Source organism: Aegilops tauschii, chromosome 4 (genome assembly GCF_002575655.3).
Source record: "Aegilops tauschii subsp. strangulata cultivar AL8/78 chromosome 4, Aet v6.0, whole genome shotgun sequence".
NCBI classification, from domain to species: Eukaryota; Viridiplantae; Streptophyta; class Magnoliopsida; order Poales; family Poaceae; genus Aegilops; species Aegilops tauschii.
Window position 1 is genome coordinate 511,704,540 of NC_053038.3, and position 23,032 is coordinate 511,727,571.

General features: G+C 47.1%; 2 protein-coding genes across 3 annotated transcripts; one reads left to right on the forward strand and one right to left on the reverse strand.

Annotated features, from left to right (window-relative positions):
* The first annotated feature begins 4,421 nt into the window (after nt 1-4,421).
* LOC109742278 (probable low-specificity L-threonine aldolase 2) lies at nt 4,422-7,155 on the forward strand. The gene is made up of 9 exons (XM_020301369.4): nt 4,422-4,955; nt 5,096-5,207; nt 5,479-5,529; nt 5,633-5,704; nt 5,792-5,924; nt 6,021-6,079; nt 6,174-6,271; nt 6,685-6,751; nt 6,850-7,155. The coding sequence occupies exons 1-9, from the start codon at nt 4,513-4,515 to the stop codon at nt 6,922-6,924; spliced, it is 1,110 nt and encodes a 369-aa protein (XP_020156958.1). The 5' UTR covers nt 4,422-4,512; the 3' UTR covers nt 6,925-7,155.
* Nucleotides 7,156-11,244: 4,089 nt separating this feature from the next.
* On the reverse strand, nt 11,245-15,974 carry LOC109742282 (uncharacterized). Of its 2 annotated transcripts, none has more exons than XM_020301374.4 (3): nt 14,891-15,974; nt 12,873-13,053; nt 11,245-12,177 (listed from the first exon to the last, which is right to left on the reverse strand). In XM_020301374.4, exons 1-3 carry the CDS (start codon nt 15,419-15,421, stop codon nt 11,522-11,524), a joined length of 1,368 nt encoding a protein of 455 aa, XP_020156963.1. In that variant the 5' UTR covers nt 15,422-15,974; the 3' UTR covers nt 11,245-11,521. The 2 variants fall into 2 exon arrangements, with proteins under 2 accessions (XP_020156963.1, XP_020156964.1); XM_020301375.4 differs by having other exon boundaries at nt 12,882-13,053; nt 14,891-15,952.
* Nucleotides 15,975-23,032: the final 7,058 nt, after the last annotated feature.

Genomic DNA, 23,032 nt, shown 5'->3' on the forward strand with positions numbered 1-23,032 from the left:
ACGGTGGTGTCGGCGATGAGATCGGCGCGGGCGATCGACGGCGGTGGAGACGGGGACGGGACGTGACGGACCGGTAAACCTAGACAAATCTTGAGGAAAATGGAGTTTGGAGGTCGAGCTTCGAGAGGAGAAAGTTTAACTAGTGTGGCTCGGGCATTTCATCGAACACCTCATGTGCATAGGAGGTGAGCTAGAGCACCACAAAGCTCTCCCCTCGCCGGCCAGAAAAACAGAGCAGTGTGGAGTGCTCTGCTCGCCGGCGATGGGGTCTATATAGGCACCTCATTGGTCCTGGTTCGTGGCTGGAACCGGGACTAAAGGCACCCCTTCTGTCCCGGTTCAAGGCACGAACTGGGACCAATGGCTGTGGGCCAGGAGCGGGCTACGAGCGAGGACCATTGGTCCCGGTTCGTGCCTGGAACTAGGACAAATGGGTCCAGACGAACCGGGACAGATGCCCCACGAGGCCCGGCCGGCCCCCTGGGCTCACGAACCGGGACGTATGCAACCATTGGTCCAGGTTCATGACTGAACCGGGACTAATGGGCTGGCCAGGCCTCAACCAAAGCCCTGTTTTCTACTAGTGATACTAGACCTCAGCTCATCGGTATCATTACACCTATATTTTACAGATTGTTTTTTATGACGAGTAAATTACAATTGTATCTTTAATTATTATTTTTTACGTTGTGAAACAAACCAGGGCTTTCAAGCGCAACCTGGATGTTTTTTGCAATATGATATACAGCCAAGGCTTCAATAAAGACGTTGTAATTAGACTAGAGTAGTGTCACCACTACCCGTATCCTGCACGAATTTGACTATTTTTTAATGTTTTCAAAAGCCCCGTGAGTCGTCCATCCAAAAAAAGTGAAAGTTGTGAGTGTTGAAGGATAAAATACATGTCGTCGAACCATAAAATCTTCCCGAAAGTACCAGAGAAGCACTCTAAAACCACAAAAGGTCATACCAACAAAAGCGGCAGACACTAGCACACGCCAATCAAATCCGCATGAAAAGGGTATAAACCCAAATTCTGCAAGTCCTGCGGAGACATGATTTGTGTGGCTCCATGACACCTCCTGGTGACACATTGTCACGGCAAAAGTCAGCTGAAATTTATTCGGGACAATTGCATTGTTGCCCTCAATTAGTTCCTACCCACGGGTTTTGCTCTTACTTTTCGAGCTTCCTCAGTTTTGTCCTTACTTTTTCCTTCGAGGTCGTCTGAATGCCCTTTCGTCAAGATTCCATCCAGTCAAAGGCGTTTAACTGTTACTTTGGACCAAACTACCCCTGACTACTGGCAAACAGGCTATGTGACTTACATACGGGACCCACTCAGAAAAAAACAGACCTCACTATCTCTCTATTACATGTGGGCCCATAAGAAAAAAAATAATCCACCCCCTCTCTTCTCTTATAGAGGCGAGGTCGTCTTCTCCCGCCCGTGACTTCAGCAGCAACGCCGACGGCTGTCCGAAGCTCCAAAAGCTTACCAGATATCCTCGTCTTCCTTCTCTCCTTCCTCCTGCGAGACGAATCGATGAGAGACGCATAGGATTGACGCCATCGGCATCATCTTCCTCCCATCTGGCTACCATCTGCCGTGGCCCGATCTGATCCTCCGGCAAGCCGCCATCTTCCCCGTCGCCTCCCTCGGCACCGCGCCCACATCCTTAGGCCACCTGCACCTTCCACAATGAGCCGCCCGTCACCGAGCACCCTCCCTACATGAGCCCAATCTGGTCGCCCCCATTGCCGGCCATTGCATCATTCCAATCTGCCATGCCCTCCCCTGACCTTACCTGCATGTCCGAAACAAGCAAAGGATCTGCCTGACCTCCCCTATCTCCCTGTTGTGCTCTCTGTCGCCGCCGTGCCAAGCGCCGCCCGTCACCTCGGTGTATACAAATTGTTGGGAATCGTAGCATAATTTTAAAATTTTCCTACGCTCACCAAGATCCATCTATGGAGTATACTAGCAACGAGGGGAAAGAGTGCATCTACATACCCTTGTAGATCGCGAGCGGAAGCGTTCCAATGAACGTGGATGACGGAGTCGTACTCGCCGTGATTCAAATCACCGATGACCGAGTGCCGAACGGACGGCACCTCCGCGTTCAACACACGTACGGTGCAGCGACGTCTCCTCCTTCTTGATCCAGCAAGGGGAAGGAGAGGTTGATGGAGATCCAGCAGCACGACGGCGTGGTGGTGGATGTAGCGGGTCTCGGCAGGGCTTCGCCGAGCTTCTATGAGAGGGAGAGGTGTAGCAGGGGAGGAGGGAGGTGCCCAAGGCTGTTGTGCTACTGCCCTCCCTCCCCCCCCCTTTATATAGGCCCCCTGGGAGGGGGGGCGCCGGCCAAGATCCCATCAAGGGAGGGGGCGGCGGCCAAGGGGGAATACTTGCCCCCCAAGGCAAGTGGGGCGCCCCCCCCCCCCACCCTAGGGTTTCCAACCCTAGGCACAGGGGGGAGGCCCATGGGGGGCGCCCTACCCACTAGGGGCTGGTTCCCTTCCCACTTCAGCCCACGGGGCCCTCCGAGATAGGTGGACCCCCGGGACCCTTCCGGTGGTCCCGATACAATACCGGTAACCCCCGAAACTTTCCCGGTGGCCGAAACTTGACTTCCTATATATAATTCTTCACCTCCGGACCATTCCGGAACTCCTCGTGATGTCCGGGATCTCATCCGGGACTCCGAACAACTTTCGGGTTTCCGCATACACATATCTCTACAACCCTAGCGTCACCGAACCTTAAGTGTGTAGACCCTACGGGTTCGGGAGATATGCAGACATGACCGAGACGCCTCTCCGGTCAATAACCAACAGCGGGATCTGGATACCCATGTTGGCTCCCACATGTTTCACGATGATCTCATCGGATGAACCACGATGTTGAGGATTCAATCAATCCTGTATACAATTCCCTTTGTCAATCGGTATGTTACTTGCCCGAGATTCGATCGTCGGTATCCCAATACCTTGTTCAATCTCGTTACCGGCAAGTCTCTTTACTCGTACCGCAATGCATGATCCCGTGACTAACGCCTTAGTCACATTGAGCTCATTATGATGATGCATTACCGAGTGGGCCCAGAGATACCTCTCCGTCACACGGAGTGACAAATCCCAGTCTCGATCCGTGCCAACCCAACAGACACTTTCGAAGATACCCGTAGTGCACCTTTATAGTCACCCAGTTACGTTGTGACGTTTGGCACACCCAAAGCACTCCTACGGTATCCGGGAGTTGCACGATCTCATGGTCTAAGGAAAAGATACTTGACATTGGAAAAGCTCTAGCAAACGAAACTACACGATCTTTTATGCTATGCTTAGGATTGGGTCTTGTCCATCACATCATTCTCCTAATGATGTGATCCCGTTATCAATGACATCCAATGTCCATAGTCAGGAAACCGTGACTATCTGTTGATCAACGAGCTAGTCAACTAGAGGCTTACTAGGGACACGTTGTGGTCTATGTATTCACACATGTACTATGATTTCCGGATAATACAATTATAGCATGAACAATTGACAATTATCAGAACAAAGAAATATAATAATAACAATTTATTATTGCCTCTAGGGCATATTTCCAACACAAATAGCACATCAAAATTCATTCGGTCGGGTGGCTATCGACAGACTTTTAACGTTGAGGTCGCACTCACACGTTCGAACCATGAGGCGACAGCATTTTTACTTCCTCTGGTTGACAGGCGGGACCCCGCCGATGCCACATAGGCAGCTATTAATAATATGTACTGCTAGCTGACATGTGGGACCCACTCACTGCCACGTCGGCAGAATACAGATAGACAGTGCCATGTCAGCGCTCCAGTCGTTTATGATCGGGATTTGCACCGTATATGCACACCTGAGCCAAGTTCTGACACCCGTTCAATGTATACCACAAGTTTCAGTACTAAAATGATTTTTCTTTCACGCTAAGTTTAAGCATCAGTGGTGTAATTGACTCATTTCTGATCTTCGTGTCCCTACTCGTGTTATGAAAAGACAGGTCGTCCAGCTCTCTATGACAGACACCACTAAAAAAACACTCTCTCTGACAGACCCTAAAAAATCTCTCTGTGACAGCAGTGAAGCTACTCAGCACCAGCGAATCATCAAACGTATATAAACTGCCTTTGCGCTACAAATAAGAGAGGCAGGGAACCAACTTGTATTCTGAATAACTGAATATATATCCTGCCACTTGGTACCCTTGGCCCTTGGCGTGTTCTAATTGGTGCAAACTGAGTTGACCGATGTAGATGGTTGTACGTATATTGTTGCTTCATTCATATCACTAGATAAGATAGGAGTATTATACGTAGAAAGCAACGGCCCAACCCTTTCTAGGTAAGGTTATTATTACGTCGCCTCGTCCAGCTTTCCCTCTCCTCTTCCTCTTAACGTCTAGCCGCTCGTCCTCTCCAGTGAAGCCACGGCTCTCCACTCTCGGTCTGACCCGCGTGTCGGCGCTGCGCAGAAGGAATGGCGACCAAGGTGGTGGACCTCCGCTCCGACACGGTGACCAAGCCCTCGGAGGCCATGCGCGCCGCCATGGCCGCGGCGGACGTGGAGGACGACATCCTGGGCTCAGACCCCACCGCGCGCCGCTTCGAGGCGGAGATGGCCCGGATCATGGGCAAGGAGGCCGCGCTGTTCGTGCCGTCCGGCACCATGGCCAACCTCATATCCGTCCTCGTGCACTGCGACACCAGGGGCAGCGAGGCCATCCTCGGCGACAACTCCCACATCCACGTCTACGAGCACGGCGGCATCTCCACCCTCGGCGGCGTCCACCCTAGGATCGTCGCCAACAACCCCGACGGCACCATGGACATCGACAAGATCGTTGCCGCCATCAGGAGTCGGGATGGGTCGTTGTACTATCCCACCACCAGGCTCATCTGCTTGGAGAACACACAGGGAAAGTGAGTTTGCTCTGTCCGATAACTAATGTTCGTCACCATTCAGGAGGCTAGTGCCGCAGTGGTACGAGTAATAAGTAGTAGTAACTGTGCTATGTTACCTGATTGATACAGTAGTGTTTTTGTTCTTGTTGCTGCTGCAGTTGCGGAGGGAAGTGTCTGTCTGTAGAATACACTGATAAGGTTGGTGAAGTTGCCAAAACCCATGGCCTGAAGCTTCATATCGACGGAGCTCGTATTTTCAACGCTTCCGCAGTAAGTACTAGGGATTACACCCTCTGTTCCTAAATATAAGACATTTTGGCAGTTCAATCTAAACTGTCAAGACGTCTTATATTTAGAAACAGAGGTAGTACTATATATGGGATGAATTAACATTATCACCGCACTAAGTACTCCCTCCGTAAACTAATATAAGAGTGCTTAGATCACTACGCTTTTATATTAGTTTATAGAGGAAGTACCAAGTATGCGTGTCGATCTTCTCCTGAGATTTTAGATCATCACTGCTGTCTTAATCTGTCAGGCGCTTGGGGTTCCTGTTGATAGACTTGTGAGAGCTGCCGATTCGGTTTCGGTACGTATTTGCTTGGTACTTCTACAATGGCAGATTTATGTAGGATGGGCCACACTGGTATAGGATGTGTGACTGTATTTCTTTGTTGAACGTCGAAGTGCAGGTAGGCCTAGCGAAAGGGATAGGTGCTCCCATTGGATCAGTTATTGTTGGTTCCAAGGCCTTCATACACAAGGTTATGATGAATACTATTTCTGCTAGTAAGTTTGAGCTGCTTGCTTAAGAGAACATGTAATGAAAATCTGGCAAATACTATTTTCAGGCTACAATTCTTAGGAAGACACTAGGTGGTGGAATAAGGCAGGTAGGAATTCTTTGTGCTGCTGCCGAAGTTGCAGTCCGCGATACCGTCGGCAAGCTTGCGGACGACCATAGGAAGGCTAAAGTCTTAGCAGGTCTCATATTAATTAATCTTTTCTATCCCATTTATATAGGTATTCCATTGTGTGTGCGTTACAGCCCTGAATATGTTTTCTTGTCCAATTGTTCAGATGGACTGAAGAAAATTGAACAGTTTACAGTTGATTTAGCTTCAGTGGAGACCAATTTGGTTAGTACTCCTGCTAGTCCACCTATCAGAGAGTTTGATTGATGTCTTCTGACTGATTAAATTTCATGCATCCACATTCCACTGTATTCCCTAGGTGTTCTTTGATATGGCGGATGCACGCATATCACCTGCGAAACTGTGTCAGGTCCTGGAACAGCGCAATGTGCTTGCAACGCCAATAGGCTCCAAGAGGTTCAGCTCAGTTGGCTCAACTGCTTTTTTTTTCAGTAGTACTAGCAAGATGCCCGTGCGTTGCACGGAACATTAAGATGCATTTGTATGCGTAGTTTATCTTGTGAGAGAAAATGATGACTGAGGGAATGCCTTATCTACAAATGTGGAAAGGGGTGTGGGTATCTTTTTGCAAAATTGACAAAGTTTCCTTCCTATCCGTCAGATATAAATCGAACGGCCTATATTGCAGGATGGCAGGCACACATCATCACCAACTCTGTTTTTTTATAAGAGTATAGATTTTCAAGCTCAACTTCTTAGCATAAGCATATCCTTATGCATGTGTTGGTCTCTAACTACAAGTAGACTAGTAGAGTATATACGATGTATGCTTTGTACATAACTTCATTTCGAACACCCTCAATTTGCAGTGTCAGACTTGCGGTACACTACCAAATTTCAGATGGTGACGTCCAATATACTTTGAAATGTATCGAGGTACGAAAATCTTAGATTTTTGGGTGACCTTGTATTAGCGACGCTCTAGGTTGTGTGTCGGAACTGTGGATAGCACTGATATGTTGCTCTGTTTTCAGGAAGCAGTGGAGGAAATAATAACAGGCGATGCGAAATTGGAGCATCTGACGAACGGCGCTACCACGAATTCATAAGGGCGGTAGTAGCTACTACCCTTTGGCGTCCACCTACGCATCCATCGGTGCAGTATCCAGCTTGATTGTGATCGTGGCTGGCATTGGTAGTAGTAACAACTTCCAAGAATATCTATTGCCTTTTTATGCATGAGATGTGTGTGTGATTACGTTTTTCTTCAGCTCGGAGCTTGCAACTAGCGATAGTAACGATATATACTGGAAATAATTGCTTGCACCATTCATTATTCATGTTGCCAATCTTTATCGTTTCCGCCAGTATTGTTTATTTTTGAAACGAAGGCAAAAGCTTTGCCTCATCCAATAATTAAGAAGTTATAGTGATATTACATTGTCCCCATTATTACAAAGCCGCTACTCTCCCGTCATGATTTTATCCACATGTTTCGCTCCAGCAACTTTCCAAAGCTTTGTTTCACTCTTGATCATGTCAAAAATGATGAAGGGTGGGGTAGACTTCTGCCGGAAGACCCTTGCATCCTTTTGTTCCAAATGGTCCAAGAGACGAGCATGGTGATTGATGCCATTGCATTGCGGTGTGGTATGTGAAGATCCGACATCGCAATCCACCACCCCTTGACTGTTCGCTCGGCGACCCACGTTGGAGTGTGTATCATGTATAGTTGAACCCAGTCCTTTGCCACCCCCAAACTCTCAAGGTGTAGCGACACTTGTAGAGGAGATGTCATATTTTTTTGCTTTCACGTTTACAGAGAGTTTGTGTGGGACTTGGTCTGTATGCGGTGACGCCATTTTCGTAATGAAAATGGGGGCAGTATGGCCCCTCTGATCGAAAAAAGGGCAAAGCGTGTAATGCAGCCATTCACGCTTGGCCAAATTGTCGGCGGTCCAAATCTTATCTTGGATAGCAAGCCAACCAAAGAACTTGACCTTCAAGGGTGCCCAAGGCTTCTAAATGGTTGGTTTCATGGAAGTGTATATTATTCCCAAAAACTGGACATGATAAGTGGATGCCACAGAATAGTGCCTATTTGAAGTGAGCTTCCAAACAATATCGTCCTCAACATCTTCTCACAATGGGGTATTCTGCAGGCACGCCCAAAGGGGGACAAATTCTCAGATGAAGCCCAGTGTTCAAGTGTGTGGTGGTTTAATTTTTTCAACCCATGTGTCTTCTTGCATTGCCTCCCTAGCCTTCCAATGTTTCCTCTTCGAGGCCTCAAAAATAAGCGGGGGTGATCTCCTTTGGTTTGATCCCGTTGACCCAAGGCAAGTTCCAAAATAGTGTGCGAGCTCCATTCCCCACGATGATGTTCGTGGAGGCATAGAATACCTCAAGGTCGCATTCATCACAGTGGTTTTCTATGGCAACTCATAGTTTTGTGGGGTCCTTCTACTCATACCATGGTCACCGGAGCCTAAGAGCTTGAGAGAGAAAATTAGGTTGGGGATACCAAGCCCTCTGAGCTCGATGGGGCGACAAACGGCCTCCCATTAACTTTGCACTTGGCGCCGGTTACTTTGTCCGTTCCCGCCAATAGGAAGACACGCTCAATCTTATTGAGGTTGTGGGTGACACTCGGAGGAATGATGAGCGGTGTGTAGGGGTACACGGCTTGGGAATTGATGACCGATTTTACTAGGACCCCGCGGCCAATGGTGGTGATGTTTTGTCCATCCCGAGTTGTGAGCCTAGCCATAAATTTATCTTCAAGGAACTGAAAGTACACTCTCTTGTGTTGCCAAACTGAGAGTAGAAGGCCCAAATAATTAATGGGAAATGACACTCGGCCCGTCGGAAAGTTCTTGAGTATGTGCTCCAAGTTGAGCCCGCATCAGATTGGTACGACAGAGCTCTTGAAGAAATTGGTTGTCAATCATGTGGCATCACCAAAACTTTCAAGGATGCATGATAGGTTGCCGATGTCCTCAACCCCCTATATATAGTGTAGTGAAAAAAAATCTTTGAAAGTAAATAAATTTACACTTTAGCTAGATATCAGTCAGCTGAATTTTAGTTTTGTGGTCAATCGATTTTCTGGCCCTTGGATCGTGCTTTAAGATTTTTGTAGTTTTTTTCCTCTCACGTTTTGCTGGGGATACTGGGATGTTTGGATTGGACTGACAACTATTTTTGGGTCAGTCGATTTCCTTCTTGTGCTGGATTTTGGTGTTTGCATGCTTTTATCCATGTGTTTGCTTTTGTTTTCCACACGTGTATGCTTTTATTTTTTATTTTTTAGTTGAGTTTTTTTTTTCTTTACGTGTATTTTCGGATGTTGAGTGTGTGAGAATGTATACATGCAAGTACGACATGTACAAATTACATTGGAGTACGGAAATTTTACTCTAATATATTTATTCTACCTATTACAAAAAGTGCATTTTTTTGTGCTAATTGTGTTGAATTTTTTATTATTATTTTCTTTATTCTTTGAGGGTAATACCAATGCTAATTCTTTTGTGCTATTTTTTGCTAATTAAATACATTTTTTTATTATTATGTGTATGTATGCATTAAAGTACTATACAATATGTGTGTAAATTATACTAGACTGCTAAAGTTGCATTATTATATATGTATTCGCTGCATATTATAAAATAGTGCAATTTCACTGCAAAGTTGTGTGAAAGTTTTTTCTTTATTTTTTTTCTTCTTAAGAGTAATACCAACGTCGCTAATTTATTCTCTCTTAGAAAACTTTATTTGTTTTATTATGTTTAGTTTTTAATTCATTTCCTGTTTTTAAGGACAATACCAATGCCACTTATTTGTTCCTTGTTTAAAAACTTTTTTATTTAAAATTCACTATTATATGTTTATTGTTACATAATTAAAAAGCTGCAATTTATGTGTAAATTGTGTGCAAATTGTATCATTATTATTTTTGAATTCCTTTCTTCTTAAAGGGTGGTACCAATGTCACTATACTTCATTTCTTCTTAGAATGTTTTTTGTGTGTTTGTAAGTAAGTATACACGCAAGTATGATACACCATGTGTGTAAGTTATAGTAGAGAGCAAAAATTGCACTGTATATGCTTGTTTTTGGCATATTACAAAAGTGCAATTTCAAGGCATAATTGTCTGCAAGTTATGTTTTAATTTTCTTTCTTCTTAAAGGGTTTCTTCCCCTAGAAAACTTCATTATTTTGTTTCGGTCTTTGTTTTTATATTTTCTTTCTTCGGTCTTTGTTTTTATATGTTCTTTCTTCTTAAAGGGTTTCATTCTTGCATAGAAAACTTCATTATTATTTTAGTTTTAGCTTTTGTATTTTGTTTTCTTAAAAGGTTTCATTCTTCCATAGAAAACGTCATTATTTTGTTTTTGTTTTTGTTTTTATTTTCTTTCTTCTTAAAGAGTTTCATTCTTCCCTAGAAAACTTCATTATTTTGTTTTTGTTGTTGTTTTTTATTTTCTTTCTTCTTGCAGGGTTTCAATCTTCCATTAAAAATTTCATTTATTTTGTTTCTTTTTTCTTTCTTCTTAAAGGGTTTTATCCTTCCCTAGAAAAAATTAGTATTTTGTTTTCATTTTAATTTTATTTTTAGTTCATTTTATTTCTTTAACGGTAATACTTGATTGTTGCATATTATAAGAAAGCGCAATTTCTATGTAAATTCTGTGCAAATTTTGCCATTACTTGTTCTTATTGCATTCTTAAAGGGTACTGTCAATGTTCTGAATTTTTTAATTTTCTTTCTTCTTTAAGGGTAATATTAAATGCCAATGATTCATTTTAGCTTAGAAGACTTCATTATTATGATTTTTTTTCTATTTTTTTTTCTTTCTTCTTTAAGGGCATTATCAACTCCACTAATTCATTTCTTCTGAGAAAACATATTTTTTGCAATAGTTCCACTAACATATGTTTATTCTTGCATATTATGAAAAAAAAATTATGTACATATTGTGTGCAACTTTTATCATTGTTTATTTTGTTTCTGAGAGGGTGATGGTGGGGGGTGTACGGTTGATGGTGTAGGAGTGCAACTTGCTTGAGGTTAGGCAAGGCTAATCCATCAATCATAGTACTCCTTGGTTCAACGACAAAAGCAGGCACACAAAGCAGCATCCAAGAATACAATTACTATGTACCACAAAATAGTTTGGATGAAAAGGAGGGCGATTGGACGAAAGGACGTATGTATCACACGTCCATGCAGAACGCATCATGCGTAGATGCATATCATGCACGTGTGTGAAATGTATGCATACATAGCGAATCGGGTTGGAATGGGCTGGCTACCAAACACAAGTGTTGTTTGTCGACTGATCAAAAAATAAGAATCAGTCGACTTATGATTAAATCATATACGTTCTATAGCTTGTCAAGTAGAAAATGCGATTTTAGGCGATGTCATGACGGCGTGTGGTCTCAATTCACCTTGACAAGGTATGAAGTACTCCCTCCATTTCAAAATAAATGTCATGGTTTGAGTTGAAACGGAGGGAGGGAGTACTCGCTATGGAGCATCAATTTGCTCGCACCACCCAACCATGTAAAACCACGTCATGTTTTAACACTCCAGTTAACGTGCACTCGACGTGGTGCAGACAGTCTACCCGTCCTAGCAGACCAAACCGGCGGCACACGGGCACACGCACGACGTGCACACTTTTTTACATAGTACGTCAACGGCGTGCCAGTGCCAAGTCGCGCACCAGCTCGGCCACCAGCGCATCCATCACCAGCCCCTCCAACGCCGCGCCGACCTCCCGCTCCTCCTCGCCGGCGCGCACCCACCGCCGTCCCCGGTCCATGTCCGCCAGCGCCGCCTCCCCGGCGAACAGCACGTCCTCCGCGCCCCACCGCGTGCCGGCACCTTGCACCCAATCCTGTGCCGCACGCACCAGCGCCGACTCGTCGTCCGACGGCCTCACCGCGGAGACCACCGGCCCTGCCTCCGACGCACGGCGCCGGTCGAGCCCCTCCGCGAAGAAGTCCAGGAGCAGCCGTTCCGTGGCACCCGAAGTAACTGCCGTGCCGTCGTCGTCGTCGTCTTTGAGGAGGCGCGCGAGGAGGCGCCGGGGCACGTCAGGCTCGCGCTCTGCATCACGATCGGCGCTCCGGCACCGTGGTGACCACGTCGTCGCCGCGCCGTGGTCGGCGCTGGTGCTGCTGCAGTTGCTCGTCTGGGTGTGCGTGTCGTCAGATTCCGCAGACTGGCGATCAGATTCGGTGCCGAACTGCGCCTCGAGATCCACGGGGCCCACCGCCTGCGCCAGGCCGTCGAGCCGTCGGATCTTGTGCAGCAGCAGCAGTTCCTGCGCCTGCGCCTTGTTCGACCCTGCAGTCAGTCCCATGCATCGACGAGGTTAATTAAATCAACGTACGGCTGTGAATTGTTAATAACACTACTAGATCCATGAAAATTACAGTGCTCGCTCTTGATGGTTGACCTAGTGCTGCTCGTTCTACGACTCTCCAGGTTACGAAAAACTAATTTACTGCATACGATGCGTTGAGTATGTGTATACTCGATCTGATCGACACGACTCGACAGGCGTCACGATCACATGCGGCGGCCTAGACTCCGCTGCTCATCGTAGCATGCATGGCGGCAAGGGTCAATTCATGGGAGGTCTCTAGCCGGCACGCCGAACGGGGAGAGCTCTTCCCGTTCCCGTTTCACAACGCGGCTGCCTGTGGTCCAGTCCAATGGGCAACGGCGACTACTGAACGGTTTCGATGGAGCTCTGGAGTCTGGACCGTGTGTGGATCTGGAGGTTGAAGATTCAGCTGAGGCGGCTTTAATGCCCATAGTGTCGTGTCCGAGCAAGGGGCGTGAAGAGCACGGTGCCGACTCCGGCGTGGCACGCTATCCAACATTGATCGACCACGTACGGCACCGATGAATTAACCATTTCTTTTCCCTTTTTCAGCGTTATAAATTGCAGGGAAACTTAACCAACTCATACTACTTTCATTTTAGTTAGATGCTCGTCATGTAGTCGTAGTAATCTGGGAGAAGAGAAGGCTTACGTAACGTACGTTCGGGATCGTCGGGGAGGCAGTGCTGGAAGGAGGTAGCGGGCGAGCAGGTGCCGGCGTCGCTCGTTTCGTCGTCGTCATGGAAGGGGAAGTCCATGACGGAGACGGGGCTCAGCTGCTGCTTCTCCTCCTCCGTCGACCCCACGGCATCGCCACCATCGGCTTGCTGCTCCTGCAACGCACACACAGAATAGGTTAATTTACCATCGCGATCATTTTAACCACTTACTCCCTCTCTTCACTTTTGTAAGACCGTTTAAGACAACATCGAAAACAATTCAAATTGAGCTGTCTAAAACAGTCTTATAAAAATGAACAGAGGGAGTATATAACACAGGGAAGTAGAGCAACCAAAAAGGACATGCCAAACACAAAGGGCCACACTGTCAATCGAAAACCAACCCGACCCATTTGGGATCGGCTCCTGGATCTACATACAGTATTTTCTGACGGGAAACGTGCTCCACATGACAGGGATGGAACCGAAAGATCGAGGAGCGTCGCGTTGCAAATGTCAGATACATAGATAGATACTTGTCCTCTTTGCTGCTGACAACCTAACCTCGGTGGATCATCGGGCCATCAATTCCGGTGGTCACCGCGGTGGTGGCTGTGGCCTGTGGAGGAGAGAACGTGGCGTGGCGTTTTCGGGGCAGCTGGCCAGCAGGACGTACTCGTGCGTGATGTGGCGGTGCCACCGTGGGCGATACCTGAGCAAGACGCTACTACCAGTACTACGGAAAAGTACGCTTCATCTGCCAAAATTTATGAGTTCCACGAGCGGTGAAGCGGGTGGCATTGCTTAATTAGCCTTGCTACTGGAGTAGTAGATGCCGTCTTGAATCAGCAACGAAACTACTTCACAAACGATACTGCTGAACGATTCACGCACGATATGTTTAATCGAGTGGCTGTGTTGCATCTAGTTTTTTGCATGGATGGTTTGATTTGAACTATCGTCCAACATGTATCGTCTGCATAGCAGCACTCAGCAGCAATGGGCAATGGCAGAAGCTGGCTGCTGTTAATTCGTGAGCCCACTCGACCTCACTTGAACCGATGGCACCGTGCAGACAGCAGGAGCATACAAGCACACACAGCTAGCTAGCACATCACATACTGCTCCCTCTTCACTCACTCCACTCATAACGTGCCCGTACATACATCACTTGATGAGTGGGTGCAGTAATAACTTGTCTACTTCCCATCCCTCAAAAATAAAAAACTTGTCTACTTCCCCTAGAATTAAAGAGCTTTTGGTGTCTAGACTGAAGCACCCAGCTGCATGCCACGGTAAAAAAGGGCAAAAGGCATCCCCATTTCTGAGGCGAGGCACGTCGCAAAGCACCTTTCCGGGGGTGGCATATACTACTAGTCCTCCTGGGCCCACTTGTCAGTGAGCTCGAAGCTGTTAACGGCTTAACGGCGCCAGCTGTGTGTCGGTCCGTGGGTGATGACTCGAGTTGACAAGGACGCACGCGCGCGGGCAGGGGGTACGGGTACAATCTTACACTAGTCGTCTCCATCACATCGAAATCAAGAGAGAATATTTTGGGCTCACCACTAAACACACACAGAGCCCATCACAACCCTATACTTGAGTTTCCCTACGACATCTACTCGTGGCAGCTGCCCATGCATTGTTTTCCCAGCGTTTCAGAAAATCGCTTGGAAATTCTAAGAGTGATTAAATTTCGTACGTCCGTAACACTAAACAACAGAAATTCGATATAGTAGAAGTTTGGTTTTCCCTTGTGATGTGGAGATTTTTCGAATTTTTGTTGATGTGCCCATGCATGTATGCACTATGCAGTGGCGTTGCCCATGCATAGCGATCGATCACCAAACTCGACTGTATTTACGACGCGCCAACCAACCAAACAAATCGCGCGATGATTGAGCGGCATTCAACGCGCGGGCACCACCAAAGCCAGGGCGAGCGAGCGAGCGGCAACTAGTCAAACATGCAGGCGGAGCAATGGACGGGACATCAAAGCCGGAGGGCTCACCTTGTGCTTGGCTCCGGCGGCGGCGTGGCCGTCGTCCGCGTCGACGCTGCCCGAGCTGGACGACGGCGAAGGCTTCGAGGCGGGCTTCTCCTCCGCCGCGTCGACGGGCGGCGGGCCAGGCGCCTCCGCGTCCGACTCGGCGTGCTCGGACGCGGAGCAGCTGCTGACGACGGGCGACGGGAGGCCGAGAGAGTCCCGCTCGCTGCCGTCGTCGTCGCCGGGGTGGCGCCTCCAGAAGACGAGCCGCCGCGAGAGGGTCCTGGAGAGGCGCGAGATGGCGGCCAGCGACCGGGGGCTCCGGGGGAAGAGGATGGAGGAGAGCGTCCGGGACGGGCTCCGCCGCAGGTCGGCCTCGATGAGGAGGCGCACGGGCGCCGTCTCCGCCTTAAGCTTCTCCTGCGTGGCGTCGTCGGAGTGGGAGACGGGGCAGGGGAGCAGGCGGCGCGGGTAGGAGCGGAAGCCGTCGCTGCAGCTGGACTCGCACGCCATCTCCAGGAAGTCCCGCAGCGTCAGCGGCGCCGCCGCCCCCATCGGTGCCGAGTGCCGAGTATGCTGCGTGCGCGCGTGCTACGGTCGAGCTTGGTGCCGGCGAGCTGCGGCGCGCGTCGGCGGGAAATGCATGCGCGGGCTGCGCGCGTGCAGTGCAGGCTCGACTGTGCCGGGCCGGCGAGGTTTTGCGTGGTTGAAAGCTAGCCTGAGATGGAGGAGTGATGGGGAGGGAGGGAGAGGAGAGATGGGCGAGGTGGCTGCCGGTGTGGCAGCTGTGGGGTGGCTCCGCTTAAGTAGAAGAAGCAGTTGGATGGGTGCACGCGGTGGGCCGGCGTTTAAACGAAGCCCGCTGGATCTTTTCCCGTGGTCACCGGCCGGTCAGTCAGCAGTCAGCACCACTGCGATACTACGCGATTATGTATATATCAACCAGCCACTTAATTAAGCTCACGAGTATTAGTTGTGATGAACCGGAGTGGATACGAAGCCACACTTTTGTAGTATATAAATGTATAACTAAGAAGGCATGATAATCTCGTATCTATAGAAAATGTGAATGCGCGTCATGTGGTGCAAAATATGAAGAGTAATTGGATCCGGTCCGGTCGAGCGAGGCACTAATCGTGTGCTCTTTTCTTTTCTATATATATGTTTCAGTCGATAAGATATTTTAAGCCCCTGTCCAATGTCGATGATCAGATACTGCGATCCGTGCAAATTTTTTGCATTTTTATTAGCTTCTAAGAGTAAACAAACACATTTTTTTTCTTCATTACATGACTGAAATACTACAAACGTAGTACTCTCTCCGTCCCAAAATATTTGTCATCAAAATGAACAAAAAGGATGTATCCAGAACTAAAATACGTCTAGATACATCCCCTTTTATCCATTTTGATGACAAGTATTTCCGGACGGAGGGAGTAGATGTCTATTTAGATTTACTCCTACATGAAAATAATAATTGTATAATTAGAAAATCTATAGTCGGGCTGTATGAATTATAAGGACATGTTTTGTCGACCAGTCTTGCTACATCTCAATCGACTGAGACTTAGATCTCAGTCGATGCTATATTTGTGAGATTTTACATCGAGATATTTGCAAAAGAATTCTTCAGTTTTTTCTATTTCCTGTCTTACATGTTATGTCACTTGACTGAGACTTTGTGAAATCTCAATTGACTGAGACCTAGCCAGATCCTTTGTCGATTTAGGGCATCTTCAATGGCAGCCCGTAAATTTCCTCCCACATCCGTCTGCGGAGGGGGGGCAGTCCGCAGACACGGAAGCAGGAGGAATCCAACGTTGCTGGCATACATTTCAACTCGTATTTGAACTAAACGAACGAAATTCATGCTAACTGGTCGATATTCATCAAAGTTTGGATAGAAAATAGAACAAATCATCCATACATAGCAACCAACTTAAGTCTGGTACAACAATATCTCTAATTCGACTAGATTAACCAGATGTGCAACAAGTTTTTCATCAACGGATCATGTCGTCCCACACATACTCCCCCTTCAGCTTCATCAACAGTGTGTGTACGTAATGGCCGTCCTCTGTCATGTGATACATCACAGCAGCGCGTGTGGGCTACATAATGTGCAGACCAACATTGACTGGATGAATGATTTAAACAAGTTGAGCAAGAAGAAGCAAAACTTACGATCTCATCCTCTGCTGCATGCAATGACCACCTTGCCTCCAGCTGACGAACCACTTGACAAAACTTGGTGACGCTGGTCTGGATATTGTACCAGCGACACGATAACGACCTCACATTGCGTTCTTGAATGATGTACATGTCGTAGGGTGCAATGTGCTTTTGTGCGTGAAAGATTCATGCACATGCTACCAGAAGGTCCCCCCCTCTGCTCTCTGCGAATACGGCCAACCCCGCATCGCAGAACAATTCATCCTTCATGGTCGAGTAGCTCCCCATCCTTCAACTCTAAAAAACAACATAACGTTTGGAAATAAACCCAATGGCATTTGACTGAACACCTGCCGGGCGTGGTGTCCATCATGGAGGTCGTCGACAGGGGCGGAGTGTACCTGGGTACAAACGGCTTCAGGGTGGACAACGCCGTTGTAAAGGCGAGCGGGCGCGTCAATGATAGTTGCGGACGTCCGAAAATGCTTCTGTGGCGGCCGGAGATGTACAATGGTGGTGGCGGAGGTGGAGGGTGCGGATGCGAAAACAAGGGGAAGAAGGGGCGTAGTGGAAAGAAATGGGACCGGGAGGGGTGATTGGGTGGGCCGGGTATGTCGGAGTCTATGTGGCTGCTGTCGGACTCCCGCAAAACCCCCTCCCACTTTGTCTCTAATTTTCGGGGGAAACATGTCCGGACCGCGCTGCAAACCCATACAGGACCACATTGGGATGGCTTCCGCGGTCAGGCAATGCAATCCGAACGTATACGGGCGGTTTGAGAGTCGGCGTTGAGAATGCTTTAATACTGATATCTGCAACTAATAATCAATACTGAACCGTGGGCTACGACAGTTGTACGCAGTCGAGGTTAGGCAAACAAACTTTTTTTTCTAACACAGTACAAATATAGATACTCACACACACACACATTTGTCTTTATGAATGCACGCAACAAATATTTGATACGTATTCTCCCTCCGTTTCTAAATATAAATAAACTCTTTTAGATATTTCAATATGAACTACATACGAATGTATATAAAGGTATTTTAGAGTATAGAGTCATTCATTTTGCTTCGTGTGTGGTCTATATTACAACTTTAAAAAGGCTTATATTTAGGAACAGAGGGAGTATATATTACTCCAGTATATGGAGTAGGTTTTACCTGCGGATCAGTTGTGAAAATGAAAAAAAAAATCTTTTCTAAACCAAGACCAAGATGTGTTAGACTAATGTACTCCCACAAATTCAGACATTGCAGCAGTTCGCCACCTCACTCTGCACCCAAACGTTTGCTGACATTTTATCTAGGAGTAGTATAAATCGTGTTTAGGTGAACAGAAAGAGGCTGGGTCCCCATTACTAGAATACTCCGGTGCAATACAAAAACTGATCATTCACCAACGCATGCAACTTTGTTGAAATTCCTAATATATCTTCATCTACTACTTTAACAAGTCATAAGTCCAGACCACGCTATACAGTTTTTTTCTTTTTTCTTTTTGGAAAAGGAGAGTATGCCGGCCTCTGCATCACTGTTTGTACTACCTCTCCGGCAAATTGCTTTTTATAAAAGGGGGGTATGATTGTGTGCATCGACGATCACTGATAATTTTCCATCGTACTACCAGTCCTATATACCTACGCATGCCCATAAAGTCTGAGTCCCCATCCACGGATTAAATCACTCCCATCATTATCTTTAATATTCCAAGGTATAAATGTGACCTTAACTAATTCGCTGACGATGACGAGCACATGCTACTCTAGAGATCCCATGGCTAGGCGGCCATGCCGCTGCGTACAATTAGTGGTACGTATTTGGCAATCATGCGTGTTTGCTGTTTTCTCCCTCGAGCTGTAGCACGTACTCGTACGTACGTGGTCACCTTTTATCGACGACGACCCACGAAATATACTTATCATTCGCCTCCCATGCTTGCCACGATAGTCAAGCACACCACGTTGCAATGTACACCTCGGGAATTTGACAGCTCATGCACTTTACTCGGTTGTGTACGTACGTACGTACGTACGCGGTATAGTTTCTCTGGCTTTTAACTTTGGTGGTACGTACGTGTGAGGCAGTGAAAGCACGGTCGCTGCAAGCACGCCAGCTTGTCTCCCTCCGTGAGTAAAATCGACCGGACGGAGGCGTTGCCATTGCAGTAAGTACAGCGAGTACCTTGATTATAGCTTCGGCGATGTCTCCGCCGTCGAGCTAGATCTGTCGCCGTGAGATTCGATTTCTTCCAGGGGTTCGAGACGCGTAAAATATACTTACTATACACGACTGCACGTACGGATTGCACACCTGTATGGCAGGGGATTACACCGGTAGTCTCATGATCATGGAGTAATAGATACGTACTGCAAGTAAGTAGTACTTGTGTTGACACAAATACTATACTGATGAATAGCAGTACTGGTGCCTGCACTAGAGCAGCACAGTGGAAGTTTGATGAAGCTGGCTCCAGCTGTGCCATTTAATCGTCGAGTCAGATGCCCCTCGCCTGTTTGATCATCCCTGTCAGATGTGGGAATGAGTTGAGTAATCAAGCTTAGTTCCCAGGTCAACTACTCGTTCATCGGTTGATTACGCGTGCCTAGCCTGCGTACGTAGCGTACTGGCACTGTGGCACACATGGGCGTGGCGCGCTGGCTGGATCTACACTACACGCGGCGGCCGGCGTGGCGACACGAGAGATGAGATGGGGCATAAAGAGGTGCAAACTGCTGCCTGCCGGGTCACCGGGGGTGCCCGTACAGCCACGCCGCGGGAGGCAGGGTGGTTAACTGCGCCGCCTTCATCTTGATGCCAGGGCCAGCCGGGCTGTTTGTTACAGCGAGCCTACTTGCCGCGCCGGATCTGGGAGCGCGGCACGCTCGCTGGTTCGTTCGTACGTGATCGTGCGCGCGCGCATCACGCGCCCGTCGCGTGCCGATGCCAGCTGCTCCGTCGTACTACGTGATCTGACTCTCGGCCAGTGCCAGCTGCTCCGCCGAGGGTCCAACGCGGTGAAGTGAACAGAGCAGAGTATAGGTGCAGTACAGGAGGTGTGGCATGTCAATGGATGGGCCGAGGGTCCAACGCACCTGCTGGTTTCTTCCTGCCAGTTTGATCACCGGCTCTTTTCTGATTTTTTTACTTCTACTTTTTTTGTATTTTTTCAAATACATGTGGATTTTTTTAAAAATTACATGTTGAGAATTTTAGATATATAAGTTGAACATTAACTAGATACGTGTTGTACATTTTTTTACCAAGTGTTGAACATTTATCTGAATACATGTTGGACACTTGTAAAATGCACATTAAACATTTTTTAATACACAATGAACATCTTGAAACCCACATTTCAAATAATTTAAAAATGTGCAAACATTTGATAAGTAATAGACTTTTTTTTTCTAAATGACACCAAGAATTTTTATAACGAACCTTTTTCTAAATGTGTGCGAACGATTTTCTACATTTCCTGAACATTATTAAAATATTAGTATTAAACATATTTTTAAACACATGAACATTTTTTTTTTGAATGGTATGAACATTGTTTTTACAAATCACCCGAACATTTTTCTAGATTTACATCAATATTTTTCAAAAATGGCATTTGAAAACGTGTGAATATTTATTTAATGATACAACCATTCAAAAGCAAACGAGCAAGTTTTACATTTTATGAACATTTTTTAACGCAGGATGAGCACTTTTATATTATTTTTATCCGGTTAACTTGTAGCACCAGCCAACCCATCACATTACCACTAGCCGACGCGCCCGCGGGGGGGGGGGGGGGGGGGGGGGGGGTGGAGGGGGAGGAATTAGCCATGTCCTTCCCAAGGCCTGTTGGAGCAATGCCCGGGGAGTCCTATAGATCAAGCAGTTATCTAAAGTTATTCTTTCTTGTCATTTTCTTCAACCTGCGAATCTTTTTCATCTTCGAATGTGAACCAGGGAGCATTTTGCTTCTCAACCTCATTTAGATACACATGGAACCCCCACAATGTTGTTGTTGTATTATTCCATGAAGAATCTCAATGATAGCTCCATCCTCTTGATACATACTTTTTTTTACTATTCAAAGTACAACCAAGAACATAAATAGTGTAAGATCAGAGGTACATATAGAGGTATGTACAACATCAAGTGGGGTTGTGACAGGGACGTTAACAAGCCCAACATCGGATAGATAACCACACATCATAAATGGGCTAACTGCCTCGAAACATTTCATGTGAGTTTCTTTGAGCACGAGTAGTGTTTGAAGACGGAGTGAATAGTATAGTGTAAACCTCAATCGACCGGCTCTGTCCGAATTGATGACATTGCTTTTGCTCGCAGAACTGGCCAACTCTTTCAGGAACTTGGAACTTTACGAGACCACTTTAGGATAGAAATGCGATGGTCTTCTCCGCTACACTAGCTGGTCTTCAGACCTGCACGTGCGTAGCTTCACAAATTTTGATTACTTTGTTGTTGTCGCTACCGCCATCGTTTCCATCTCGTTGGTATGATTTCTCTGAAATTTTGGGTAACTAGCAAGGGAGGTGTTTTTTGTAGTGAAGATTGGACTAGCATACCACTTCACCCCTTTTGGCTCGCACAATAACCAGGGGTCATTATCGGTTAGTAATGCCTAATGAGAAAAATATTTTTTCATGTCATTGTATTGATGTTCACTTTCCTATTTATAACTTTCTGTAAAACCATACACAGGATCATTCTTGAATTGTTTGAATTTATTTTTATAGTTTGTTGTTCTGTCAATCACTTTGATTTTGTTCTAGTGGTAAAACATTTTGTAGAGTACATAGGGATAGTAACTTGTTTCCCATTTGATTGTTGAGTTATCTCTTGAGAATGGCTTGCAACGAAGAAAAAAAACAGAGCAGTGACTGCTTGTGGCGGAAAAGAAAGATTGTCGGCGCCACGACGGCGAAAGGATATCGGGTGCTGCCCCTTGAGGTTTGTGGTGGAGAAAAGGATCGGGATGATCGTAGAATAAAGAGGGAGCAAGATGAGCTGCGTTATTCCATAACAGTTGATATGGGCTGCTTTGGGGTAATGTGAAGCACCACATCGGATTTGACGGAACTGAAACCGGCCCAACCCAAACAAAAGCACGTACTCCCTAAAGTTGTTCTAAAAAAACGCCAATTAATTTGGATCGGAGGGAGTAATGTATTAGTGAGCAGGCTGTGATCTTTTCATGTTTGGACAAGGTTGTAATCTAGAGAGATAGCGAAAAGTTAACAAACCAACCAGTTCGGGGGTGGTTAGCGAGGCGATCTCAAGAACAGCGGATCCCTTTGTGCGTCATCGGCGCCGTCATTGGTTCTCCCACCCTTCGCCAGCCGCTCCGGCGATGGGAGGGAGGGGGAACCTCAGATCTGTGCGTCCGGTGTGTTCTCAGTAGGGTTAGGGTTGAGATAGTCGCTACCGAGGCCGTCACGGCGGCGGCACGGCTGAATAAGTTTCTACGGGCTCCGTTCGCGGTCAGACGGGGCTCTAGCCTTCATCTAGGAACCAGTGGAGTGGGGGATCCCCGGATCTCGTTGAGGTCGCAGGCTATGGTGTCTGGAGGTCGACCGCCACTGGCCAGTTTGGCACTAGTAGAAAAAGGGCCTATTGTCCCGGTTGGTAAGGGCCTTTTGTCCCGGTTTTTGAACCGGGACTGAAGGGTCGTTACTAATGCCCTAACCCTTTAGTCACGGTTCTTACACGAACCGGGACAGATGGGCCTCCACGTGGCCGGTGCGGCGAGCCCAGGCAGGAGGGCCTTTGGTCCCGGTTGGTGGCACTAACCGGGACCAATAGGCATCCACGCGTCAGCATTTCAGGGGCTGGGGTTTTTTTAAGGGGGGGGGTGGGTTGGGGATTTTGGGGGGTTAATTTAGGTGTTTCATGTATTGTGTTAGCTATCTAATTAATAGAGAGAAGTGTCCTCTCTTATCTCCGTGCTTGGTCGACGCTACGTACTATATAC